The sequence below is a fragment of the Leptosomus discolor genome, chromosome 6 (assembly GCF_034619465.1).
Source record: "Leptosomus discolor isolate bLepDis1 chromosome 6, bLepDis1.hap2, whole genome shotgun sequence".
Lineage (NCBI taxonomy): Eukaryota > Metazoa > Chordata > Aves > Leptosomiformes > Leptosomidae > Leptosomus > Leptosomus discolor.
This window is the reverse complement of record NC_141396.1, coordinates 64,524,401-64,552,094: the sequence shown is the minus strand read 5'-3', so window position 1 is coordinate 64,552,094 and position 27,694 is coordinate 64,524,401. Positions and strand designations below refer to the sequence as shown.

Sequence of the window (27,694 nt, the reverse complement as noted above, 5' to 3'; positions counted from 1 at the left end):
GTCTGCGTTCCCTTTCGTCAGTATAATGGGGTTGCCACGCTGGCATGGATTTGACCCCAACTTGCTCTTCTGTAAAAATGTTTATTTCAACAGATCTGTTTAAAAACATTTTAAAACGTTGCTTTTTTGAATGATAGAGTGAAAAAGACCCGAAAACCTTTTTGAAGACGATTTGAAAGCCATTTATGGGAAGAGGCCCTTGAAGCAAGACAGTGGGACTGAAGAGCCCAGTGGCTGAGAGGAGGCGGTGTCAGGGAGATCACACAGAGGTCAGTGAAGAAAAACGGCGAAGCAGCTGCTGGAAGAGGACGTTTTTCAAAGCGATGTTGATCTCTGTCTCTTTTATTTTCTTCTTGTTATGCTTTTAGTAAACAATGGAGTCAGACAGAAAAGCGGATGAACATTTTAAAAGGCAGTTTAAGGCTTATCAAGAACAGCAGCAAAGGCGGCTGCAAAATGTAATGGAGAGGAAGAAGGAAAAGCAGGACAGTCAGAAGGAAAAGCAGGACAGTCAGAAGGGTGACAATGGCAACGCAGAGGAGACTTTCGGAATCTCGAGTGATCTAAACCTGTTTGAAACAGGACAGCCTGTAAATGAAGATAACAGCAAAAGGTAAAGGCATAGCAGCACCGTTCCTTCAGGAACTCACAGAATTCTATTTTCATATGCTCTTACACAACCTGTGTCATGTCTTCACATGTTGGGCTTTCATTATCCTGAGGAGACTCTCGCTGTCCCTAACATGTTTATCCTCAAAGCGTTGTGGTGTGCACTGTATTATCAGTGTTTCACAAACAGAGAGCAGAAGGACAGCGGGATTAAGCGTGACAGGCTAGGGGCAGCTGGCTGCCCTCTGACAAAATCCAGTCACTCAGGATCACTGACATCCTCGGAACTGTTGGTTCATTCCTGCCTATCCTTGAAAACAAACTAGTGCCCTACATGAGAAATTTCCAGAGGCAGGTAAGGGCAAAGCAACCAATGGGTGCAAGCCAAAGGCCTGCAGCACGGAAGAGCGTTCCCCTGGCTGTCTTTGTGATATAACTCGATTTCGTAGCTCGGAAGTCAGCCAGCTGCACGGGAGGGTCTCGCAGACGGAGTTGGCTCCTGGTTGAGATACTTGACAGGGTTATATAAGGTAGGGTTTTAAATCTTATGGGGGGACAGGGGTTTGGGTCTTACTTCACCCATTGGGGGTAGTATCTGGATTACCAGGACATCCTGGTGTGGATCTCCCTCCATCTTGGGTTTGGAGCTGAGTGCGTAATTCAGTTCACTGGAGCAGGGATTTGAAACCCCAGCTCAGATCATTCGTCCCCCTCCTAGGATATACTCAGACTCTCTGACCCAATTAGTATCATTTTTCCAAACTAGAACAAGTCTGAATTTGGACATATCCCCCAGATGTCTGCCGTTCCTACCGTGTCACCCCCGTGTTGGCGGGGAAGCCAGCTGAAGAAATTCCCGCTTCTGCTCCCCGCTTGCAGCTGTGCTGGTACAGCTGTTTGCCGGAAACTGGTTTCACTTTCTGGGCCAAGGGTGCTTTTCTCTCAAGGCATTTCAGTGGTCCAGGTGACAGCTTTAAGCCCACAGACTGTTTTATTGACCCCACGATGGGGGTGAGATACTGTGATAAGAGGGGCAGGAAGGAGGAGCTGGCAGCTCTGCCAAACCCAACAGCTCACAGGTGGAAAACCACAGTTAGGCATATACCTTTGAGACAGTTTCCCCTCCCAGAACCCGCAGTGGGGAAGGGCAGCTCCACCAAAGTTTATCAAGCCACTCACCAAGGTTTATTAGGCCCTAAACGCTGATCTCCCCTCTGTGTTACTCTGGGCAACGCCCTGCTCAGCTCCTTGCTGAGGATTGCTTCCTTCAACGCCCCAGTGCGTAAGCGGCAGCAGAGCTTCTGTGAAGGTGCAGGGAACCACTGGAACTTGCAGGTCCTTCTGGGAACGCAGAGTTCATGCTGCAAAGGACATCTGTGGGGCAACGGGGGGGCTGACCCCCTAGAAACTGATGCTCTCACCGTTGCATCGTACCATGGTCTTCTTCACCCATAGGGCCCGCGCCACGGCTGTCTGATTTGCCGAGTTCTGCTTCTGATCTGACCTCGGCCAGCTGTCCCCTTCAACTTTTTGTTCTGATATTGGAGATCTGAGGGGTTTTTAAATTTTTTCTTTCTTTTCTTCTTTTTTTTTTTTAATGGGGTGAGAGGCTGATTCCCACAGTTGAGATGTGGATTGGTCTGGTGGAGGAGAGTCTTAGGCGCTCCCACAGCACGTCCTGGTGCAGCGTGCGCACGCTGAGGTGCAGAGTAGAGGAGAATCCCAGCAGTTCTCTGCTACTTACAGTTCAGCAGTTTAGGTCTGAGCAATTCAAGAGCTGTTACCTACCTCTCTTTAGTGGCACTGACTTAAAAGTCCACGTTTGCCATGGCAGGCGTAGCAGATTTATCTGGTTTGTCCTTCGCTTACGTACGTCTGCAGCAGAGTGGTTCTGAGCGCATCCGATCTGGGCAGGATTTGCTTCTGGAAGGGATTCACCAGGATGTACTTTGCAGTATTCCCATGACAACACGTTAGAAACTTGTTCCAGGATACCAGGGCTCCATATGGTCTGCAGTGGCAGTGATTTCAGCCTGTCAGCGTTGTTTATAGCAGCGCTTGGGAAACGGTCTCCTCTCTGAAGTCTCCCTTCCTCTGCGCCTTGGGAGTTCGTTTTTCCTTCCTCCCATCCTGCTTCCAAATTTTTTTTAGGCGAGTGTTTAGCTGACATTTGTGTCCTTCTGGTTTGTTCTTTCTGTAACTTTATCCTCCCTGCTCTGTTTGAAGTATTTAAGTGATTCTCCCCATGACATGGAGAATCTGTAGCAGAGTTGGGAAAGAGACTTACCTGACTTCCAGTCCTGGGCCCTGCTCATAAGCTTTCACCTGGCTCTGTTTCCTCGAACGAGAGTGAAAAGGGTTGTCTTTCTGCAGCCTGTTTCTTTTGGCTGACTTTCTGTAGCTGAGCCACTTGGGTGCAACCTGCTACCTCCTTTGTAACATGTAGGGATGGGATGGAGAAGTTTCTCAGAGGAGACTCCAGCTCTGTGCAGTTGGGATTTCTGTCCATCCTACTGTAAGGTCTTTTTGTCATGACTTGGAAGACATTGCTGATCAGGTGTATTAAGAGCTTAGAACCTTTTTTTTCACGTTAATTCCCTCACTGTTAAAAGTCTTTTTGTTCCTGTGTCTCTAATTGGATCTGCGCAGTTTGGTTGCTCACTTCTATGAGTGGTACATGTGGGAATAACTTAGTTTTGCCTTTTCTCTGCTCAGATTGCTGCTTGCTTTCTTCTCCTTTGTAAACAGCTGCCTTTGATCTCCCTTTGATTTTCAGCTTCGAAACAGAAGTGCATTTCTTAATGATGGATTGTGAATCATGTCGTAAATTGACCGTGCTGGTTATGGCAGTGCTCTAAGGGGTCATTTATGCTGACGTGTACGTAGGGAGCATGCACTTAAAAGCTCCAAAGGCCACTTGGAGCAAAAAGCTTGCTAAAACTTGTGAACAGAAAAGATTTAGGTAACTATTGAGGTAGCTGACTTGTCTGGCTGTGGATATGTCTACAGCCACGGGTCTATACTGTAACAACTGAGCTTTATCCAAGTCTCTGTGATCATCCAAGTAACTTACTCCTGTTGTAGTTTGGAGCAATCTCTCTGTAGGCCAAAGGAGTGGGACACTATTCCAGATTAAATCACTAAAATGTAGGCATTCAGAGTCACACTGTAGATAATAAGAATCTAGAGGTCAAATCATCTGCCTGGCTTAGGTGTCTAATGGTGTCTGAGATGTTGTAGGGTATCGGGAACTTCCACCTGGGAATGATAGGCAGGACAGAGGAGGCCTGCACCCTTCAGCAGGTGGGGGATGGGTGGGCAGCCCAAATGGCACCTGTAACTGAACTGAGTCCCCTCATCAGCTCACTCCGTGGCAGTTTGAGAGCCGTTTGCATCACCCCACAGTGGCAGCTGGTCTGTAGGCGACGCTGGTTGTATTGACTAGACCTCCTTGGCCTTTTGTGTGCATTTTGGCTTGCTGCTCACAGAGAGACACCCCTGTGTATGGAGTGGGACCTTGCCTGGAAAGTCAGAGGGGAGAAAAGAGGAAGCTCAGAGGCAGGCAGAACGGGAACTGCTGGCTTGAGCCAGCAGGATCTCTACCCCAAACCTATTTGTGTCAGTATGACTTCGCTTAGCACATCCCCCCTCTCTGGGGGATGGAGACAGGTTCATTTCTATCCTGAAGTGCTGCTGTCTGGAGGGATCTGGCTGACAGCTTGAAGTTGGAGGATGGTAGTAATTCTTGGGGTTGGCTCAGATGTCCGCACAGGGGTGGCGAGCGCTCTCTGAGATGCTCTCAATTCTCTGCCTGGGCTCCAGAGGTTTTCCCAAGAGCCCTGCGTGGTGGCTGCTGGCCTCACGTAGGGAGCTCAGCTAATCCTGGGGCATCTCAAATAGATGCCTGCGTGCCCACAATTGAGTTGAGCCCCTGAGGCCTTAGCTTCTTGGTTTTACCTTTGCAGTACCAGCATGTAAGGACAGCAAAGAGATTGGAGTTATTAATTCTCTGGATGTCTCAGAGAGATGAAACTCATGAATGTTACTCAATGTACCGAAGAACAGGAGAAGCAAGAGGCTATTTCCTCCTGTTCAGAGCGCTTTTTGATAGCCTTGGTTTCTAAATGAATTCCAAAAATACAAACTGATGCCAGTCCATCCTGGTGGGGTTCCAAGAAAATCAGATAGGGGCAGAGGAAATTGGTCTTTTGTGAGTTGCTATGAAGCATTCCTTTTTCAAGAACCTCAGCAGCAGCTTTTGTAGCTGGTGCGCTGTTGGCTTCTGTTAGCTTTGGTAAGTACAGAAAGGAAAGCCTGGATGCCGTGGATGCTGGATGGTGAACCCTTCTGATTTCCTCTGAGGAACCAGATACATAAGACTGAGTGAGACAAGACTATTCAGTAACCTTAAGAGCACTGAAAAGGTACCTGTTCTGTGATGTTTTGCCCCAGACAACACAAGGCAGTGCAGAATTTTTTAAGAAGAAATAAGTTATAGGGATAGATCAGATCATCTGGTGTTCTGATCTGAGGTTTAGGATATTCTGCTTAATTCAGTAAACTCACTCCTGATAAACTCAGCTCATCCAGCATACAGTCATTTAATTATTTTACTCCTGGAATCTGAAGCACATTACAGTGACATTTGCCATTATGGCTTATTTTTTTCCCAGGTTGCTTGAGCTTGAGAACGAGCAGCTCCAGAATCAGCTTCGAGAGGTCCAAGATGAGAACTGCAGACTATACAAACTGCTGACAGAGAAAGACTTTGAAATAAAGCAACTCCAGAAAAAAATCCCGGAGGACAGATTAGCTTTGTCAGGTAAGCACGGTAACTTTGTATTCTCGCTGTGTTAGTACCAGTGTTTGCTTGATGGTGGTGACAATAGAGGTAGGATGACAGAGTCATTGTGAGCTCCGGGCAGTGAAATATTCATGTGACATCTCTTCACCTGCTTTCTGTTAAAAAGGAGTATTTTGGTCATATTTTGGTTGCCTCCCTTTCCACTCCTGTAACAAGCTTTTGCCAGGAAGAATCAAAATTCAGCTCTCAACCGAGAGCTCTGTTGAGCCTGCAGGAATTTGCAATAGCACTGAAACCACTTGCCTCCGAACTTTGAAAATACTTGGACACCGGTGTATAGATTTAGTCAACGCTCAGAGTTGCTCCCTCAACTTGCAAGGGTCTGACACTGGTTTGCATTTGCAGAGTTTGCTGAACATCCCTGTCTCTCCCGTGTAAGGAGTCTCATTGCTTTATTTGCAGAGGGAGGTTCCTCACGGTGGTTTGACAGGTCAGCACTCACGCATGGAATGGCACGTACACTTGCTCTCCCCTTCAGTGCCATGAGCTGCAAAATCTGAATACTGCTATTCCCCATCTCAGGGAGCTGTGGAAAGGACCAAATGACTTCTGGTAGTCAGGCAGGTCAGACCTAAGGTGTTATTGATAATTATGTGTCCCTGAAAAGAAGTATAACGCTCTTCTGGGGGGCGCAGTGCCCTCTGTTCCTTACAGATCTTCTGCAAGCTTGCTATTATCGGCACAAAACCCGATGATTCGTAGAAATCGTGGCTTGGAAAACTCTCTGTTAATGTCCAAGAACAGTGTTGCAGCTTTCTGTGCTACGTGGTGTTAAATTCCTTGTGGAGGCTCCTTTCGTTGGTCTGAGCAGGGTGCTGGGGGAATGCAAAGTCCAGCTTCTAAAGTGGCTTGGGTGTCCTCGGGAAGCTGAACTGTGCAGGTTGCACCTCCTCCACTGGGTGCCACTGTTGTTCAGGGCAGCGGTGGTGACCGGGCTAATAGAGAAGGGGGAAACCAGCAATAAGCAGAAATAAGTAACACTTAAATTACGCCTTAATTCGTAGAATCTCTCTCTAGCTGTATGTAGGAGACACGATGAGCTATGACTGGGTCAGGTCTGGAGCCAGGGGTGCTGTTGCAGCTTCTCTGGCTGACTCGTATGCCAGCTTGCAGCAGTTTGCCTCGTGCCTCTGTCTTCCCTGTCTACATCGTGGCAAGAGATTCGCCCACATTGTTTGGGAATTAAAAGCTTTGGTTAAATGTGTACAGTGTGTTCGAAGACCATCACGTGGAAGCAACAGCCTGGCTTTTGGTGAGTTTAGTACTTACTGTGATCCTTAGCAGGCATTATTTGTCATGAAAACTAGGGAGAAAGTAGCTTTTAGATGAGAAGAGAAACACAAATCACATAAAGGAGTGAGAACAGTGGAAATGCTTTTAAAAATAATAAATTTATGCTCTCCACAGGGTTTTAAATAGTGATATAGAGTCATATTCTGTTCTCAGCTATATTCTGCATTGCCCCTTTAATGTCTGTAGGGGTTTTGTGGGACTCAGAATTCACTTCAGAGTAATCTGTCATCCTTGCATCTCACCCTGGTTCTTCAATATAATCTTCATGGATGTCAGTAGAAAAGTCATTACTTCAGAGCGCTGAAGGAGGATGGAAGAGTTAAGAAGAATGACGAGAGCCCAGTTCCATCTTCATTTATCCCACCAAGGATTTGTTGTTGCAGGGTCGTGCTCGTTGCTGAGCTAGAGGTTTCCATGGACATGGTGTACAATCATATTAGTTTTGCACTTGTGCAAGAACTTTTCTTGACCTTTGTGATGTTCACAAGAACACGAGTGACACACGAGCCAGTCCTGGGGATTGCTTTATCCGTGACACTAACCAAACCCTCTCTGCTGAGGAGGTGAATGAAGTACCAGTTTAAAAGAGCAATTAAACGTGTAATACAGTAAAGGCTCCATGTATAATCTCAAGGGACATATAAATAGGCACAATGACATTTCCTGGACCTTATCCAGGGCCCAACTGTCACAGTGTGCCTGACCTTTTAGGACAGATGTCTAGAAAAGTTCGCACCTCTGTTTCAGCAGCTCCTCCAGTAGTAAACAACCAGTGCGAAACAGAGCGTTGTCTTTTTCTGTAATATGCCTCAAAAACCTGTTCGTAACTGTCCTTCACAGCGGCGAGCAGAAAAACACCTCTACCCTTTCTCTGTGGTAATGTTGCTACCACCGCTGTTGTGGCCTTTTGATGTGTGGCTGTTGCTGAAGTGTGAAACGTGGCTTTGCTAGCCACAGTGTGATGCTGGCTGAAAGGAGCAGGCGATCCAGCTGGAGCCGCTGACGCCTCTTTTCCCTCACTTGTTCATTTAAGTGCCTGGCACAGCTCTGAGAGAAATGGATTAGACAATAAAAGAACATTGTGCACTGGACAGAGAACAAAAGCGTCATCTGTGCTGAATCTTGCCTCTAAGACATGTCCTTTGCTTTTATGTATACTTTTCAGGGGCGGCTGGTTTACCTGGAGATGTCGCAGCTACTAAAATATTTGAATTGGCCAAAAAGAATCGTGAGATAACTGCCGAGGCTGAGAGTGAAAAAGCCAAAGTGAAGCAACTGAATAACAAAGTCAAAGAGCTGGAGAGAGAAGTGAGGCATTTTTTCTTGTTCTCTTTTGCATGCTAAACCAGAGAAATCCAGCCTTTGGGATAGAGGAGCTGTAGAAACTGGATTTGATTCATGTTCCCATTTTGAATTTGCTCTTAAATCTGTGTTTGCTTTGAGTTCTGGTAATGTCTGTCCATGATAGGAGGGATGTGTGCCCTCAGCTGTTTTCACCTTTGCAGAAAGGAGCAGCTGGGAAAGGGTGTTCACTTGGATTTGAAGCACAAGGGCTTTTCTAACAGTATGGCAATGATATTTTTCTGGTGGTTTTTTTTTTGAGAGAAGGTACAAATTTCATATTATTATGTCTTACATTCCCACTTTGTTAATACCAGTCATGAATTGGTACTCTATTCTTCGAAACTTTATTAATCCACATAATGAAAGCTGTTTTCTGGCGTAAGTACTTCCAGAACAGAGACAGCATGTCAATGGATCAATAACATTTGTCATGCTGACAGATGCATTTTGACTGCATCTTTCATAATCACTTCTGATCAGGAATTGTGCCTCTATCTGAATTGTGCTCTAGTTACCTGAAAGATCAAGAAATGGTAGATTAAATTTTTGAGGACTCCTGCAGAAATCCAGAGCGTTCTGGTCAGAGGGGTCTTGTCAAACAGTTGGCAGGCTGGCTAAGAAACATCCCGTGTAGCTGGGGACCTACAAAATCACACAAGTAGGGGAGCAAGCCGTGAATAATTTCAAGTAAAATCCACTTGGTTATAATCCCCTACTGTAGCATTGTAATGACCGTTATTCAAACACAAACTTAAAATATCGTCAGATCTTGACCCAAAAGAAGGGACCACAGACATTTCCGGAAAGGAAATCAAACTCAACGCAAACAGAAATTTTCAAGAAGCAATAATTGCTGGTCAGAGCAGTGATGGACACTTTAGATATGAGCTAATCTGTTCTTAGACACCAGCGCCATCAGAATCAAACCCAAACACAGCAACCTGTCTCGTCTGAGGTAAAGATGAACCGCAACGTGAACCCGCTGAAACCTGGTCAATGGGCTGTATTTTCTCCTAACCTCATTTGGGGTGGCTCTTCTCTAAGCTAATGGTCACTGGCTGAGTTTGTGGGTTCTACTTGTTCAGTAGAACTATATGAAGATGTAAAAGATGGGTAAAAAGAAAGCGATGTGGACAGTGGGAGGTATCCATGAAAAATGTTGAGGGATGAGAGAGAAGATCACTGTCTAGACACACTCATCTTTTTCCATTGGTTGTAGGAAGAGCCAAGACAGCTAAAGTGCAATTCAGTTGCCCACACATGAGCGTAGAAGTCCAGTCTGTGATGTCACTTGACCTCTCAGACATCCCTGCAGGGCTGTTAGACGTGACAGGACAGGCAGTGCTGGCGAGCAGCCGAAGGCCTCCGGGGTACCCTCGGATGCCTCCGAGGGGACTAGACAGCTGTGGGTGGGCAACAAGACCGAGTGTGCAGTCAGTCCCTCCACTCGATGGAGTGTAGGTGTCTGCTGTAGAGTGAGCTGAAGATTAGACTTCCCTGGTCGTATTGACGAGACTCCATTCTTTATAGAGACACCCACGCCGAGAGCAAGGAACGTGTTAATTTGTGAGTCGAATCTCATCCCCTCTGCCTACTTCTTGATGCCTTAAGCTCTGCAAAATGAATTGTGGTGATGGTACCTTCCAAATGCCTCACAAGATGCGCTTTCCCCAGTGGAAAACACTGTCCTTTTACATAATTGTTAGCTCTTTGCTCGTATGAGGACCGAACAATATGTAAATCGTAAGTGTTTTAACATGACTACATTCCCACAAACAAAATGGAAGGTGTGGCCGTTGAGCAATCGCTTGGCAAAGGGTGGTAGATGTAAACAAAGGCTGCAAATGGATGTTTGCAGAAAGCTTCCTTAGGATTTGACCTAGCAGCTGCCACCACTAGCTGAAATGTCTCGTTCTCAGTCCATTGACTGAAAGACTTGATGAGCTGGATAGAAAGGGTGGCCCAACCATTGACTGACTTGCAAAGAAGGGGTGAGGTTGCAGCTGGCTCCGAGTTACAGGCCGGGTTTCCCCTGGTATCACTTTAATGAAGAAGCTGCTCCTTACAGCCTTCTTTAATTGGGGCAAATAGTCAAGATTTCCCGCCCACCTCAAAGAATGAAGTCTCAGCCCTTTAAAGCAACACTTCCTGGCCTTTCCAGCTCCAAATTCCCTGCCCTCCTCTCCAGTAAGAAGTCTTTGCAACCTCAACATTGGGCATGATTCAGACCAGGAGGGACTATATGACTGCCTGCCTTTGCTGTGGCAACCAACAGGAGAGATACCCTTCACGGCTTGAGAAATGCTACTTTAGAGCCACCAGCTAAAGAAAATAGCTTTAACATCGTTACTGAATCTCAGCTATAGGGCTTTAGGTAGTCGTTTCTCCTTTTACATTCCTCTGGTGAGTAGAACTATGTGCTTTTTATGAAATATCCTGTGATTTTCTTTCAAAATGGGTAAACTGGCATCCAGAATCTAGAGACAGCATCCTGATCTGTACGGTACTGGATTTGCATTTAGGTATATAAACACTTACTTTATGAACCTATGGTGATAAAATCCCCCAGAAGTCTCCACACTTGATAACAGATCCCATCTCAGCGGATCCAGAGACGTTTTCACTGAAGTTATACCACAGTAAAATAACATGTACATCTTTGGGAGGCATTTCAGGAAAAAAAGTATATGCTTTCCTACTGATTGTGTTTAAAAAATCAAGGGGAAAATGAAGTACTTTTTTTTTTTTTTCTAGAGTAAGTAAACATCCAGGATCATCAAAACCGCTGTTGTACTTTTTTACTAATTACTATTCCATGGAGATGTGCTCTTCACTGTGTTCATTCTATAATAACAATGTTGGTGTTTTTTTTTTTTCCAGCTACAGACAGCCATAGAAAAAATACATTCTCTTGGTGGTGGTGATGCAGGAATCAAGCAATCAATTCTGCAGATGATAGAAGGAAACTTGGTACGAATTGTAATTGAAAAGGGAAAATTTAGTTCTCTCCCATTGCACAGTCCTTTCCTCATGACAAGGATGTACCCGTGTCACTAGTTTTATAACCAATTTGCTCTGTTTGTACCTTCTCTGTGACCCCAAAAACGAGGGAAGGCATTTGCATGGGTCTGGGGAAAAAAGATTCTGCGATCCTGATGGGTCTGTGGATCTTAATCACTTCAGTTTTTCCCTGAGGATTCCGTTCTCCCCAAGTACATTCTTCTCTTCAAAGGCTGAAAGTCCAGAGGTGAAAGCATTGCAAGAAAAATTAACCACAGCCAACTTCAAAGTGATGGAGTATCGTAACCAACTCCAGTCTGCAAAGCAGGAGCTGAAGATGACCCAAAAGGTACTGTTGCAGGACAGAGTCTGTGGCTGGGATCCCGTGCGAGAGGTATATTCTTGGGAAATCAGGAAGCTGCTTTTCTGTTGAGCTTTGATTAACCTCCATGAAGTATTTCAGTGAAGTGTAAGGAGGTAAGAAAATCCAGGGGTGTAGTGGTTGCGTTGGGAAGGCGTGCACGTGGACACACAGCCTTCATGCTCTGCCACCATAGCTGGATGCCTGCGTCCAGTATTTCTTTTGCCACGATGGGCTCAGATTCTTGAAGGTTTCTAAGTCCCAGTTCAGTCAAATAGGTTTGTGACTGACTTGCAGCATACGTTCAGGCCCATTCCTCCTTTCCGAAACGTTTGATTGTGTATTGACTTTCAGTGTAGGCTTCGGTCCCGTGGAAGTCAACGGGATTAAAGGCCACACTTGAACTACAGCACATGTTTAAACAACAGTTTGTTGGAGTGACATCCGGCGTAACCTTTTCCTCTTTGATTTGTGATGGATTTTAACGTGTTACTATGTGCTCTGTTTCCTTGGGTTTCATTACTTTGCAGAAGAGACCTGCAATGCGGATCAGAGTAGAGGATATGGTCCTAAAAATAGAACTCTGCTGACCTTTTTATAAATAATTTAAATGCTCTTCATACTAACTTTAGCTCTCATTAATGTGGCTGTGTCAGAACTGTGCAAGAGAGATTGGCTCAATTCCTGGTGGCAAGGGTGTGTATTAAGAAAATACCTCTACTCTGTTCCTGTTTCGTTCTGGTTAAGTGTTCATGATATCAAAAATAATATGGAAACCTGTTAGTAACGCTTAGTCAACCTCGGTGACGAACCTGAAATCCTCGTTTTTACAACACTAGCGCAGTTTGACGCCCAGCTGGATGGTACGATTTGACCCTCCCCGTCGGCAGGCAGCAAACCACCGATTCACGTTTTTCAAAACTCAAAGGATATTACTCAAACGTCGAAATACCGAATGACCCACCTCACAAAGGGAAATAATTCACGTTAGCCCAACCCCTCCTAAGCATCAACACCCTGTACCGTGGCAACGATCTGAAAGAGCTTCCATCACGTGGGGTACAGGGGGTCAGATACAGGCGATAAAGAATGGCCCCTGCTTATAGATACAGTGTTTTGTGTTTGCCGCTGGGAAGAGTAGCTTTCCCTCCCCTCTCCCCAACCCGTGTATTTGAGCCTAGCCTTATTGTTGGTGTTCATCCCTTTTTCGTAGCTTTTAGCAAACGAAGTTGGTGACGATGTGAATATTCAAAGTCTCTTGACCAATTCTGGCAGCTGGCGTGGACGAGCCCAGCAAATTCTTGTTCTCCAAAGCAAGGTGAGTTAAGACCCTGCGTGGTGCTGGGTCTGGGATGCTCTTTCTACGTCGAGGTGTTCCCTCAGTTTGAGTTAAAGATACTCTTAGTTCTTCTTTACCTAATTCCTAACATTTGTACCTGCTTATAAGGCATATCCCAGTACTTTGCAGTGCTTACTGCAAATAGATGGCCAGCCTTTTCTCTGTTGAAGGAAGCAACTGTTAGAATAAAACACTTTATGGTAACTTTTATATAGTTTTTTGGTATGTTTATGTGTGTGTGTGCACATATGTGTGGGGAGGTGGGGTGTTAAATTTTAAATATGTGTTGATGTGTCTTTCGGAGTTCCTGCAAACTATTTTAATTAGTCTATTGCAAACATGCAAGTTTCAGTGTTTAAGCTGGGAATCTTTCACATCTTTGTTGAAGGAGAGAGTTCAGGGACCTTGGAGAGCTGTGGCAGCCTAGTTAAAACCCCAGGATGGTTTGAAGGTGCCTCTCTCCACTGAGTGTTGAAGGAGCCCTGCCAGTGTCTGTGCTCTGACTTGGACACCTTTGTTCAGTGCCTAAAGTCAGATGGGAAGAATTGAGGCCAGATAAGTTTTTCAAGTTGTTCCCCCAGGAACTTGAGTAAAATCTTTAACTCTTGAATCTCCTGAAGGGCACAGTCTAGCCGAAATGTCGGCTGGAGACAGGGAGGCAGTTCTGTCTCCATCTTAAATCAAACTTCTCTCAGGCAATTTGATACCTATTTTTCCATTTTTCCGCTGTTTAATTATATGCCAACAAACTTTTGATTTTTGCACTGATTGACTGAATTTTCCCTTGAGCCGATTACATCTTCCTTCCATGAGACCCCCTGGCTGGGATTCATCTGAAGACTGCACGTACTGTACTCTACGGTACTGCAGAAGTTTCTCTCTGAGCCAGCCTCCTCAGGCCCCTTGTGTAGTCAGTGGGGATCTTGTCAATACAGTCACTGAGTCAAAAGGTGCATCCCCTCTTGGGAGGCACCTCCAGAACAGGGCAGAGGAACTGTGCTGTAGCAGTGCCCGTTTCCCTCTACTGACTCTCGAAGAAGTCTGTGGTGAAGAGCTGGGATGCAGGGGCTGAGTTCACTTGGCTGCACCTAAGTGTCTAATGCCAGCCCAGATGCCATAGGGTGTCCCTCTGACCTCTGGTCATCTCTCCAGAGACTTGTAAATCCTGCATCATATGGGTCTCCAGTATCCCAAGACATCTAGGCCAGTGCTAGGTACCTGTGTTGAGGCTGATGAACTGTGCCTTGGATTGTGGACATCCTGGATGGTGATTCTGCTACAGACCAAGGTGCTTAAGTGTATAGGGGTGAGTGGGTGTCTGCCCTTTTAGAGGCGATCTAAGGTATTATTCTGTTGCCCACACGTGTTTAGTGGCATTCAGGATGCTTTGGAGTGTCTGCCTGGCCTCCACACGTGGCTCCAGTAAGGCACAGATCTCCCACATGTCCTGACTCTCCTGTAGGTCTGGTGTCACCTCTCCTCCCTGCACAGATGCTGTAGACATCTGCATTTTTGTTAGCAGCTAACAAATTTAAATTTGAAAGAGCAGACACTGCTTTATGTTAGTTAACCACAATAAGGTCAAGAAGTAATATGATGCTACACTCTGAGCTCCTTTTGGTGATGTCCTCTTTGATGCTGGACCACTGTACCCCTGGTAAAGCCTCTGGATGAGTCGTCATTATTGTCCCCTAGGTTCGAGAGCTGGAGAATCAGTTGGGTCAAAACAAGACCAGAACATCACTGAGTGAGATTGATGAGGAATTGCTGGCACTTACTGATCCGAGAAAGTTGTCAGCCCAAAAGAAGAACTTGCTGAAGATTCGCAGCTTGGAAAAAGAAAAGAAAGAAACCTTGGAGGTAAAAACCCTTGAGCTGTGTGGGTATATAGTGTGTAATAACTTGCCTGACCTTCAGGGTGTATGTTACACCCTACCAGGAGACAATGTCAGGAACCCATTTGATCTGCTGGAGGAAGTCCTGCCATAGTTCACAGACTGAGCAAAGGGCTTCCCCGTGTGTTTTCGGTACCGCACTCTTACGTGGCCAGGCCTGCCTCTGCAGTACAAGGTTTGGTCTTCCCCTCTGCTTCATGATTGGTGTGTCAGATACGTCTGCCTGGCCTGAAATGTGGCCATCTGACAACTGTGCCTGATGGGTGATGTTGGAAAGAGGGAGGGAGGCCCTGGGTTGCAATGCAGCTGGTACTGGCTTTGTACTGAAGGTGGACGCAGAGAAAATCCCTGCTACAGCTGCATCCGAAGGCTGTAGCATCCCTCTCACCCTTTGGCCGTTCTTCATGTGGTGTTAAGTACAAACGTCCCCCTCACACCGCACGTATCTGTGTGGCTGTGGCCTTCTACATTTGAAGAGGATAACGTTGAGAGCGACGCCAGACGCCCTCTAAGAGGCATTCCGAAAATGGGTCCCACCGTTTGTCTGTCACATGGAATTGCCACAAAAATAAACGGGCAACCGTTGTTGAGGGGTTGAGGGAGGCTATAGCTAGTGGCACACGTGGTAAACCCCGAGGTGGAAAGGATGTGTAGCCCTGTGTCCACAAGAAACCTGGGTAGCTGGGGTCAGCTGCACCTACCCAGGTTAGCAAAGCGCATCTCCCTGTGCTTCTTCACTGTAGTCGCTTCTGTAGAGGCTGCCTGGCACCGTCCCGGAGCTTGATTAGCTCCTGCTTTTCTCACCACAGTTTAACTGGGCAACAAAATGAGCAATGGGCTGATGCCCACCTTTCCCTCTTGGCCATGAGAATGAAAGAGAAGATTTGTGGCTACAGGCACGCAGCACAGGGAAGGCTTTCCTCAATAGCTGTAGCCTGCATGGTCCCACTTCTGCCTTTGTGTTTCAGGCTTCGTTCACAGTAACTTCCCTCGCACTTCTCCGTTACTACTTCACTTCTAGCGTGCTCCCTGGCCGGCTTCATCTGGGTGAAGGCATGGCACAAGGGGCAGCATATGCCAAGGGCAGCTTCTGGGAGACAGTGTGGCATCCCCCCCCTGTATCTGGCTGGAAGAGAGCTTCCCCGTGGAGAATGATGAGGCAAATGAAAAAGCAGGAGCCTACAGAATGAGATTTTAACACAAAATTATTATTTGCTTCCTGGCATTTACTGAAGCAACCTAGTCCACTCGTATTCCTGAGCAGACAGACCTTTTTTTGATGCTGGCAAGCAGGCAGCGAGTAGTAGCACTTGTAATTTCTACTTGCTTCGGGATGATGGGGTATGCCAGTTCTATTTTTTTTTTAGGTTCTCCCAGGTGCTGGGTGATTCCTTTAGCTCACCAGAGCACCTGGGGCTGGGTGATAGGCTGTCACTGTCATTTCCCTTGGTGTGTTCGCATCACTGCAGAAACTCAGCGGGGAACGCGATGCTCTCCAAAAAAGTCACGAGGAAGTGAAAAGAAAACTTGAGGCATCGAAAGCCAGGAACAAAGTGCTGTGCAGCGAGGTGAAGACGCTGAAGGAACAGATCGTCACCTTGCTGGAGAAAGGAAAACACGACGATGAGCTCATAGACGCCTTACTGGTACAGTCTTGGCTATTCCTGTTGGTCCCAGCCCCTGCAGATCGGTGATGAAACATGGTGTTGTTTAATGACACGGTGACACAGACAACCTTCAGGTGTACAGGGGCCTGATGAATCAAACTGTGACAAGCGGAGGTTGCCTAGTCAGCCAAAGCCCTTTTGCATCGGGTTGTGTAAAGGCTGCGAGACGGCACCAGGCGTGACACAGTTGCAGCAAAGTGGCTCTAAGCTGCAAGTATCGGAGGAAACGTTTTGCAGCAGCATTGAAGTAGGATTGTCTAGTAGGAAGGGCTTCATTCCTGACTCAGGAAGCTGGACTTTGTCCTGCTTTCAGCTCATTGGGAGATATTTTTTTTCCTTAGAATGCCTTGCCCTCTCATTTGGTGCGGGACGCAGCCCAAAACGCACGAGCTGAACCCCGTGCACTAAACCACGCGCCCGCCCATTTGCAGTAGCTGAGGGGATTTGGCCCCTTCGAAACCAAGAGTTTTAGCAGAGACTCGAGGTGCAGTTATGCTGAAATAAATGGCTGCTCTCATGGTCTTGCGGCATCCTTTCGTCCTGCCATGATTCTAAATAGTCTTCCCCAAGTACAATAATAAAAAACCATTAGTGGAAAACATGCCACTTTCTAATAGGGTTAGTTCTGTGTTTCCTGATCCAGCCCCTCCCAAGTTTCAAATCACATTTCCTTGCTTCTGTACCTCGGTTTTAGCGAAGACATGCTTATGACTAAGCTGGCATTTGCCTTTCTGCCCACCAGGCAGCCGTGGGGAATACGGGTACGGACCAGCAGATTAGGCAGATTGCAGGGGAGCCAAATAACTGTGGTCACTTTTGCACAGCCTGAGCATTCTCACTAAAATCGTTACAGAAAGATGTGAGTTTCCTTGGGAAGGAAGGGTTAACTTGTTTTATCCCTTACATCAAAGAAGCACCTTGCTTGCAGTTGGTTGGCTTGACGGAACAAACTGTCCAACAAGTGTTAGATTTGTCAGTGTGAGAAAAACTCCAAAGCCCGTTGATAAAGCAGCCTAGCCTCATAGCTGTTGTCTCATACATCCCTCATCTTTTACTGCCACTACTGCACAATCTGTGTTCTAATTTCACAAAAAGCACATTGAAAGCTTTACTCGTATCCAATTTATGAAAAAGTCACCTTCTTTGTCAAAGGCCAGACTTTCGTGCTCTCTTTTCTGCCACACCGAGTAGCAAACCCGCCAGAAAGCTGAATCTCTCAATTGCTCAGGTCTTTTCTACTTGCACCATCCAGTCACTAAAGTCTTGATATGACCCACAGTGGGGATGGACGGTCCTTACCCAGCCACGTGTGTCTGGGCATTGCCCGTAGATGTGCTGTGCAGTCTTCTCAAGGCACAGACGCCACGAGCAAGACAAGGTGATCTCGTGCTTAAAACGTAACGGACCAGATTCTTGGAGCAGCACTAGTGACATCAGCGTGCTTACGCTGAGGAAGGGGCTTGGCAGGGCAGTGGCTTGTCCCAGCATTCCTAAACGGGTGTTTGTCTTGGGGGGTGTAACACCCAAAGAGTCTTAATGATCGTTGTGTACAAAAGTCAGTATCTCACTCTTTGTTTCTGTGTTATCAGAACCAGCAGAAGCAAATGCAGGAGCACCTGAACCAGCAGGATGAGAAGAACAAGGAGTCCCAGCAGATGCTAGGGCAGCACTTGAACAGCGAGGTTCAGAAGCAAAACTGCCTTCTAGAGCAGCTCAGACAGATGGTGGCTGAACGAGAGGCAAAGGTTAAAGAGCTGGAAGAGGAGATTGGGCAACTCGCACTCCAGGTAGAGAGCCAGAAGAAACGAGCTGGAGGAGCGCACGTTGTAATCCTTTGAGATCTATTCCCATTGATCTAACACCCTCAGAGGGCCGTGGTGAGATTTTCAGTCTGTCAGGTCCCTCGGTAATGGGAGCTAGAGCGTTGAACCCAAGGTAAAACTTGGGTTAGGGACACAAACCAGCCATGCTGGCACCAGTAGCGGTGGTGCTGTGCTGCGGGTTCTCGAGCAACACTGTGTGCCCCCTTAGGATTTCATATGACATTGCAACTTTTTACTGACTTTTGTTGTTTCCATCCTGCAATGGATAGAAACGAAAGAAAAGTTTCTGAGGAAGTCCTGTAAATCAAACCTTCTGGCATGCTCGTAGCAATGATCTTAAGCTGCTGATTAGGCACGGACGCAGCTATTTTCCTTTGAACTGCGTAACTGGTTTTATAACCTGCTCCAACATCAACAGAAGGAATCTGCCCATCAAGGGGACCGTTCAGGAGCTGCTGACCCACCACCTTCTGAACCCTTGGAAGATCCAGGTTTTACTCTGTTTAAGCCTCTGGCATCAGGCAGCAATCGGGTTGGAAGGATTGGATCTGCTCGGTAAGAAGCCCCCAATGTCAATGTTTAAAATGATTGGGAGTTATTCAGAAGCGTGGTTTTCCCAGGCAGTTGGCTCCAACCACAAGTGCTGTGTGCCAACAGCTGTGGCAGCCTGTTTACAGTATATGGGAATCTCTAATCACGTTATCTCGTCGACTTTCGTCCTGGAACAGAGAAAGATACACAGACTTGCAGACATTACTGCATTTGGCATGATGGCAGCGCAGCTAATTCCCTTTCTGCAGCTCAGAGGATGGCTATGTGGTTAGCTTAAGTGCCTGTGATTCTTCCCTCTTATGAGAAACGGGGCTTCTAATGAGCAGACTTCTGAGAGCAGGGTGGTGAATTAACACACAACGCCATGTTAGGTGAGCACTAAATCACTGGCACGTGATTTAAATCGATCAATGTGCTTTGACTAGGATTTCCTTGCAGAAACGTTGAAAACCCGCCGCATCATTTGTTCTTAACAAACGCCCTTTTTAAAGCCGCGCTGAGGACCCTGTGAATCACACTAAGCTCCATACAGCGCTAAATCTGATTTTTGTTTACACGGGTGTGACTCTGGCTCGCTCTGGCTGGGTACAGGGACCATAATACTGCAGTAAGTTATATCCTTTCCTGTTAAAATGCTGCGTTTGTTGTTAAAGAGTTCACGGGTGCAAAGATTTGAGACTGCTCTTCTGAGGAAGGAGGGAATGTTTCATCGAGGTAAAATTGCAGCTGATTTCTTCTCTGTAATTTTAACTCACATTCCACATTACTTTAGGCACCGAATTTGGCTTGTAAATCGTCAGATGTATCCCCGAGTCTAAGTAGAGCTTTACTACAAAATTTAAGAAAAGCTCTTCTCGCTCTTTTTGAGTTAGAGTTAGAGCATCCTGACTTTGTGCCTGCATCTCCACTGCTATACCCCTCTGACTGGCTTTATTCTCCCACCTCTAACTCTGCAGAAGTTGTGCTCTCACGGAGCAAAGCTGCATTTTAGCCACTTTTTTACTTCGTAGGGCTGCTGACGGTAAGCAGGAAGGCAAGTGGGAAAACGAGGTTGGGTAATGGCTTTGTAGAAACCGCTAAGTGCGATGCATAACTGACTGCTTGTGTACGTGGCCGACACCGCTCGGTCACGAAACCAGCTGACCTGTCAGGTGGGCAACGAGGGAGTCTGAGAACTGCAAGAGCCGTTAATGACTTGGTCAGCAGGGCTCACTCCTTCCATTAACTTTAATATGCTGATGAACTCTCTGTTTCATTTTACTTTAGTGAATCATCTTTTCCTATCAGGAAAGATGACATGAAAAATGCTATAAATAGGAGCTAAAGCCCCTCGGAGATGTCGAAATAAAAGTCTGCATTGTTAGACTGGGCCGCTCCTGTCGTTATCAGCCTTCCCTTGATTTTGGGGGTTAACCACTCCTAGCCTGGAAGGCAGCTCTGCCTCTTCCACAATACGAAGGCTTTATCCTCTGTTAGCTGCAGCCTAAAGGCAAGGAAACGTGGAGGACTTGCCTTGAGGCAGCGGAGCTCAAGTTTGGAAAACTTGAATTTTACCTCCCGAGCACACGTCTCATTATGCATAAAACTCATCCAGAGTGGAGGTGATACTCTCGTGTTACCAGTTCACTCCTCCTCTTGCAGCAGTAAGCCTGACAGCTCTTCCTGAGCGTCTCCACAAAGCAGAAGGGTTCAGAAAACTGTATAAAGGTACTTTTAAAGGGCATTTGGAAAGAAAAGCTGCGCACGTGGCTGCAGAGCAGGGGTTCTGTTGGTTGTGAAAGCACGTAAAACATGCACAGTAACCTGTGCTTGTCCCTCATCCTAGTGGGGGAAGGTGCAAGATGAGGGTGCTCCCTGCCAGGGTCTGAGGCAGCAGAGCAGCAGTGGCCGCCTGTGTGGCCGCGTGCTCAGCTGGAGCCAAGCGGGATCGAGAGAAATTCCTGCTCACGAGCTGCTGTGGGGCTCCTCTGTGCCGTGGAGCTCCTCCAGGCCGGTCTGGAGGGCCAGCAAAGTATCCCCAGAAGTGCAGAGCTCGAACGCTGCCCGGTAGTTTTTGCCTAAAACGGAGACACGAGGTGTTTTTGCAGCAGTGTTTTGGAGTCGGGGAGCAAGCTGAGCTATTGTGTATGCAGAGCCAGAGTGATACCCACTTAGGAGGCTCTGGGAGATTTTCCCCTACAAGGCAGCAATAAACACAGACACTGGAAAAGGTCCGGAGTTCTTGGGCGACTGCCCTCTGGAGAGCTCAGGGCTTCACAAAGCTTTCTTCCTCCCAGCACAGTGTCCAAGATGGGCCATACGCTTGTCGAGTCCGCCGCCACGCAGCCTTTCCTTCCCGGTACTAACCTCACGCCTGGAAGGTACGTGCATCAACTTCCTCGAAAACACGGGAGGTTTCCCGCCACGCTCCGCAAGCTGCTGGCAAACCTTGTCCGTGTCTGCCTTGGTGCTGTGAACAGCTTCTTTCACCGTCCTTTCCTACCTGCTGCCAAAGGCTCTAATGTCTTCTTGCTGTCTTAATTTTTTAATCGATTTCTAGTTTTATTTCCCCATAAATCCCATTTTTCCCTTTTTACCCCCAGTCACCACGTTTTCTCCTGCTTTTTGCTCTAAAGGACATATTCCTGAATACTCCTGCAGGGAGAGATGGGAGAAGTGATGAAGTACATAATAATGGGATGCGTGGGAAAACTGCCCCTTCCTTTCGTCAGGTATCAGGCACAAGAACAGCCGTTGTACTGATGCTGCCTGAAGCCTTTCAGTGGGAGAAAATCAACAGCGTGCCGCTTAAAGGCTTAGCTTTTGGAGAGCCCACGTACAGGCTTGTTTTACTTGGGCAGTAGCAAAGGGAGGAGAGTCAGCGATCGTGGCTTGATCAGGGGTGGAAGTTTGGTTTCAGGGGTGATGGGAAGGGGAAGCCTCCTTGCGAGGGAAAACCCCTTTCTAGTGAAACTCACAGTGGCTTTATTTCCAAATCTTTCTCTTTCCTTTATTGCAGCGTAGAGATTGGTGCTGGGGGGAGGTAGGGAGCCTGGCTCTGCATTCTAGCTTAGTCTTCAGACGAGTGTATTTTGATAGGGTTTTCAAATCCCCTCTTTGTTTCATTTCTTTAGTTGCTGAAATGGGAAACAAACTCTCTACGCTTCTGCTGCTTTTAGGCTCGCTGGCGCTGACAGCCCGGATTTGGAGGTGCTGCAGATGCAGGTCACAGAGCACAAGGCGCTCTGCCAGGCTGCTGAAGTGGAACGGAACAGGCTCCTGGAGCTGGTCACTGTGCTGCAGAAAAGGTAGAGGCTGATTCCGCCAGGATCCTTTGTGGGATGCTGCGATGACGGAGCGCTTGAGACGTGGGAGAGGCTGTACGGTGCACCCCCACGCTGCCAGCGTGAGCTTTTCCCTCAAGAGGGGCTTTTAAATTTTTTCTGCTCAATTTCCCCGCCTAGTTGATGATTCATTTTTATTATTCTTATTCTTTTAGAACAAAGGACAGAGAAAACAGTGTCGTCTTCAAGCTTGCTGCACCTAGATAAAACTAAAATTCGTGTGTTTATGTGTGTGGTCTGATTTAGGCAGCAATATTATTCATCAGTAGTAAATACTGTAATTATAGTTACAATCTGACTTCTGTTCCAGATTCACACTCTTTTAAGTTTCGCTGTATCCTCTTTTAAATGAATTCCTTCTGGTTTAACTGAAGCATAGCAGTGATTTTTTTTTTTTTCTTTTCTATTACTCAGTTCAATTTAAGATGGTGTTAAAAGCCAGTTTTAGGAGGGCAGGAAGCAAAGTCTTTTCTGTCTACATACCTTCTAGCTACTGCTTTTTTTCGCAGTTAGAGTACGTATATTATTAGATTCCCAAATCTGCGTTACAGCCTGTGGGAAGGTATGTGTTTGTCTGTGCACTTTTGAATACAACAGGCACTATTTGCTTGCGTGATTTTACGCTAGTTACCATTCCTCGCTTGTCTGGCTTTTGTGCCGTACAATTCATCGCAGTCAGGAAAACACGTTTTTTGGTAACTGTGGTAAAGGTATCATCCCCTGTGCTTTTAAGGGCTAAATCCTGGAAATACAAACGGGGAGACTTTTATTCCTGTTTGTAAGTCCGGTGAGTGTAATAGAGCTATGCAATTAGAGGAGGATGGAGGTGTGAGTGATGGCTGAAATGGGGCCATCACAAACGTGGGGTCATGGAGAACGTGGAGTCAATGAAATGCAGAGTCGCTTGTAAAACGTACCGCAGACTGATGATTCAGCACCTCCACAGTTACGGCACATTTATCAAGAGCTCCTGCAGGTAAAGTAAATTCCGTGAGACCGCGTGCAATAACTCTTGGAGGACCTCAGGATAATAGAGCACCCGGTCACATTTCAACGTGAATATGTGTAAAAAAAAAAAAAATGGTGCATTCCTCCTCTTCCCCTGTCAGAGCGTGGGGCAGCGAAGCTCAAGCAGTGCACGTAGTGCTTAAGTCAAGAGAGGAGCACTGGGAAGGGTTACACGAGTGGTGGTTTTGAACAGCAGCTGCCAGGATTTAGGACGGGGCTGCACAGTCACTGCGGAGCAGAACGTAAAGGGTTCGGAGGATTGGGCCCTGCTGGGGGAAGGGGAAGAGCCAGAGGAACGTTTTAGTTTGTTATTCATATTGGCAGAAGATTTAATAAAAACCAGCTAGCCTTGTCGTTTTTCCTCCGCTGGTTGTGGATGCTGGGGGAAGACCTGGTCAAGTGAAAGTTTAGTGACTTCAGAACCACCGAGGGAAACACAATTTCTCATAGCACGTCACCAGTCTGGTAATTTGCTGCCACAGGAGGTCAGAGTCTTGCCTGTAGCTAGATTTTTAAGATAGCGATATAATTTTATCACAGTCGTAATATTTTTTTTTTAGCTATGCCAACTAGGAGGGAAATAAGACTGGTCCAGCCTTTTGATTCAGGGATTAGTCAGCTATCACCCGTGGGGTCAAGAAGGAAATTCCTTTATTCTGCACTATACCACACAGCGAGTCAATTCAGGTTTCTCTCTAGCTTTAAACTCCTTTAAATCATTTGGTACCAGGAGATGCACCACTGACTGCAGCTGTGGGCGCATGTCAAATTTTTTGTAGTTGCTTTTCTAAGATTTTTTTGGGGGTGAATTGAGGCACTTTGCCCCTCTGCTCTGTGCTGCAGCGTGAACCATCCCTTTCTTTTCCACTCACTCCCTTCCACAGTAGTGTCTAAGGGCCACGTTTATTAAAAGCAACGTCAAGTTTCTTTTCTTTCTTGCAGATAACTGACGCAAAACAGCTAAATACGAGACAGCGGTTTTATAAACTATTTTCCTTCCAAATTTTCCCGGAGTGTTTAGAAAAACCCCACAGTTTATGATTCCTGTAATAAAAGATCTCTCCTCAGCAATCTGCAGCTTGCCTGCTCATCTGAGTGGTCAGTTCACCCGAGTAGCCAGTGTTAAGGGACCTGGGCAACTTCCATTCACTGTACTCACTAGTTAAGTCTGGTGGGCAAATCTGGAGGATGACATCTGGAACAATTGTGCTGGGATTTCTGCCTGTGGATGCACGGAAAATTCTCCTTTTCCCTCTGTTGGGAGCTGTGCAGCCTGAAGGATTGAGTATCAAGACTGACTGATGCTTGCTAGTCGTGAAATAAATAAGCTGAACCACCTTTTTTTGCCCATCAGGGTGGACGAAGGCAGCGACAAAGCCTTAGAAGCTGAGAAGAGGCTTCAGGAAGAGCGGCGGCGATGTGTCGTGTTGGAACAGCAGCTTGAAAAACTGCAAAAGGACCCAGGGAGGAACAGGAGCGCACAGAAACCCCCCCTGAGGAGCAAAGCAGGTGAGGTGGAGCCCTTATCTGCACCTATGTCCCCCGTCCCACCGTGGTTAATGGACAGCAACAACATTTGGACTCTTTTATCTGTCAAACCTACACAAGGGCTTGAACTTACACACCGCGATTTGGACCGACTCAGGCCAGTGGGCCAAGCCAGGAGGTGAAATCCTGGCCGCACTTAGTTGAAGAGGATTTTGTCACAGATTTAAGTGGGAGCAGGACTTTTGCAACGTGTTTTCTTCCACGGGATCACAGTCTACAGAGCAAACTTGACACTGCTCTGTGTTGCCGCCGTGCCCACTGCTGTGTTCCCTGTGCACTTCTGCCCGAGAGATTCATCTGAAGGTTAAGAGCAGAATTAAAAGGACGCATCCCAATTTAAGGCCTGTCAGTGGCTGGCTCAAGGCTCTGTTGGTCGTTTTAGGGAAGCCCATTCGCATTTACTCGACTGATCAGCCCTTTGTCTGCAGCAAAGACCACCCTCCGGCCCCCTTGCTGTTGGTTGGGGGAGTTCAGCATCCTCTACAATGGCTGTGGTCACTCTCTACCTTCTTTTCTGAGCTTCCTGAGCCCATCGTCCTTGCCTGTCTCCTCTGAGCCTTCTTCCCTTGCAGGCGTTCACTGGCCGACCCCAGGGTTTTTGCTCCTCCCATCCCAGCAGTAAATTCGAATCGTATTTTCCCTATAACCCTGAAAAAAGGTCCCGTGTCCCTTTGAAATGAGGGGAGCATTCCTGAATCAGAACCTTAGGTTGAAGTACACGTTGAAGTGCTTTACTGCACTTACCCTGGGCAGTGTTTGTGCTGGGGGTCAAAACAGAAGCGTGTGCCACACGCAAACGTTATCACGGGCATTCGGGAGGCAACACAACGACAAGATAAACATTAAAATAATCCTTTTCAACTGTTTCTCTCATCCATTTTTTTTCGCCACTTAAATATTTTGGATTTTTTTCTGCTCTAAACAGGTAGGCACACACATTCCTGCGTTTAGCCCTGCAGTGCAAACTCATCGTGTTTGCGTTTTGCTGAAAGGAGATTAAAATAAAAGCCTGTCCTATACATTTGCGGTATCTTCATGGATATACATAGAACTTAACAGATTCCTTAGCACTGATTCACCGTTTCCTGATATTTACTCAGTGCGCTACCCGTGAAAATGTTTTCCTAAAACTCCATGTCGTGATTAAATCGACAGGCCCGTCTGCGAGTCACTCCAGGCTCCCCTTGACTGTGGGTGGCAGGAAGGAGCCCTCTGCAGGCCAGCACTCCAAGTTGCCTCTGGAATCGCAGGTAGAGGAGCTGAGCACAAGGTACGGTTTCCCTCTTTCCGTGCTGGGTTACCTACAATAGCTACAATTCATGGCTGTCCTTCCAGCAGTGGCACTACCTGCACCCGCTCCTCAGAAGAGAAAACCTAGCAAACTCTGTAGAAACGGCAGATCCTCTGGTTTGAGTTTGTCTAGGTCATCCTTACACAAATTTCCTCGTAATTATACCGATATCCAGAAGTGTTAAGCTAATGCAAGTATTAAGCAACACAAAACACGTGCAAGGACGACGCCTTTTTTTTTTTCCCTTTTCTTTCCTTGTGCGTCGATTGCAAGCTTGTTAGTGAAAATAAAATGACAATCTTTAACAAAACAGATCTGAAAAGTATCTTGGTCATCTAATACCCTGTCTCAAAGAGAGAAGGACCAAGCGTTAAGTCTGCTCTTTCTCATGCCTGTCATAAAACGAGCAGAGAGCATGTGTTTCTCTGTTTTCTCCCCCAGAGCTGAAGCACTGTTCTAATTTGCTTTGAAGCTCCGCAGCTCACATGAAAGTTTCCCTTTTGTTTCCTCGTAGGCTTGTGATCCAGCTGGCTGAGAACGAAGCTCTGAAGGATGCTTTGGAGTCTGCTGGGAGAAAGAAAGAGGAAGACTTTAAACTGTTTCAAGACACAATGGACCAAGTGAAGGACATCTTTCTACAGGCCATTCGGCAGCAGAAACAGCAGAAGAGTTAAGCAAGAGATTCAGAGTCCTTTGGGCTGCAAAGCAGGGACAGAGAGCTCCGGCATCGTGCCCGTGGTTTGAAATGCAGTGGCAGTGTAGTTTTGCAGCCTCGGATCGTGTCATTTCTTTAGCGTCCGCAGGCGAGGATGAGAAATGGAGAGGAAACACAGAAAGAGGGAAGGTTCTGTGTGTCAGCAAGCTTTGCCTGTTAAGAGCCAGCGAGCAGCTGGCTCCCAGGCTGCACATGCCGCAGGTTTCGGAAGCTGCAATTCCGCAGTGTGATTTGGGGGGGGGGGGGTGGGGGCAAGACTCCCCCCGCGTAGTTTCAACAGAATTTCCCTCGAGAGGGCTCAATATTGAATATGCTGCTGCCTTTATCAGCGCCTAAAGGCATTCGCTAAACCAAAGTTATGCCAGCTCCCTTCCAAAGTCAGGCCAGGAGCAAACTGAATGCTGGTTTTTATCAGCACGCTGACACCTGCCTGTCTCAGCTCTCTGCAGGGCTTAAGTGCCGAGGGAGTGGGTTAGCCTGGCCTGTGAATACCACAAGGGAACTTCGGGGGGGCCTCCACTCACCATTCCAACCTGCTTCTTTGCTTGACCATACTGGCAGCAGAGTTTTCTGAAACTCAGTGGAGTTTCCACTGAAACCTGTGCAGATTACCTCTGCCATCAGTCAGACCTCCCTTAAATCCAGCTCCTTCCGTACGACAACTTGCCATCCGGGTTATGAACTCCCTATTTTTGCATTCATCCGTCAGGCAGGTCTTGTTCTCGCTAGGAAGAACCGCTAACAGAACGCAGGCAGGTCCTCCACGCAGTAGCGGAGGGACTTTTGGAGGTGCTGGAAGCCCTTGCCTCTCCGTCCTTTTCTCTTGCAGCACGGTGAGAACACCAAGAGCAAGCTAATGAGGCGTTAACATGCAGCCTGCCAGCGGAGGGCTAGCCTTGGGGATTACAAGCAAATGGAGAGCTGGTCGTTTTGGTAGAGTGCTGCTTTGTTCCTCGGTGGAACGGCTTGAAAGCTTTTCTTTTCCTGCTTTGCTCTGTCAGCCTCTTTTTGTGAGCGTGGAGTGGGTCAGACTTTAACCCCAGCTGCTCCCTTCCCCAGAAC

General features: G+C 47.0%; 1 protein-coding gene across 2 annotated transcripts; it reads left to right on the top strand.

Annotated features, from left to right (window-relative positions):
- Window positions 1-374: 374 nt before the first annotated feature.
- Window positions 375-26,591, top strand: LOC147415415 (coiled-coil domain-containing protein 13-like). Of its 2 annotated transcripts, XM_086467039.1 has the most exons (15): window positions 375-613; window positions 5,283-5,431; window positions 7,932-8,074; window positions 10,991-11,080; window positions 11,343-11,459; window positions 12,685-12,789; window positions 14,506-14,670; window positions 16,175-16,351; window positions 17,962-18,159; window positions 18,614-18,750; window positions 21,024-21,107; window positions 21,906-22,034; window positions 24,433-24,587; window positions 25,782-25,896; window positions 26,432-26,591. In XM_086467039.1, the coding sequence occupies exons 1-15, from the start codon at window positions 375-377 to the stop codon at window positions 26,589-26,591; spliced, it is 2,163 nt and encodes a 720-aa protein (XP_086323165.1). The 2 variants fall into 2 exon arrangements, with proteins under 2 accessions (XP_086323165.1, XP_086323166.1); XM_086467040.1 differs by lacking the exon at window positions 21,024-21,107.
- Window positions 26,592-27,694: the final 1,103 nt, after the last annotated feature.

What these genes read in the sequence shown, in the direction of transcription:
- LOC147415415 (XM_086467039.1), top strand. Translation starts at nt 375, where the DNA reads ATGGAGTCAGACAGAAAAGCGGATGAACATTTTAAAAGGCAGTTTAAG. An exon ending in AATGAAGATAACAGCAAAAG is followed by an intron (nt 614 to 5,282) that starts GTAAAGGCATAG and finishes TTTTTTTCCCAG; the next exon opens with GTTGCTTGAGCTTGAGAACG. An exon ending in CCCCCTGAGGAGCAAAGCAG is followed by an intron (nt 24,588 to 25,781) that starts GTGAGGTGGAGC and finishes TTAAATCGACAG; the next exon opens with GCCCGTCTGCGAGTCACTCC.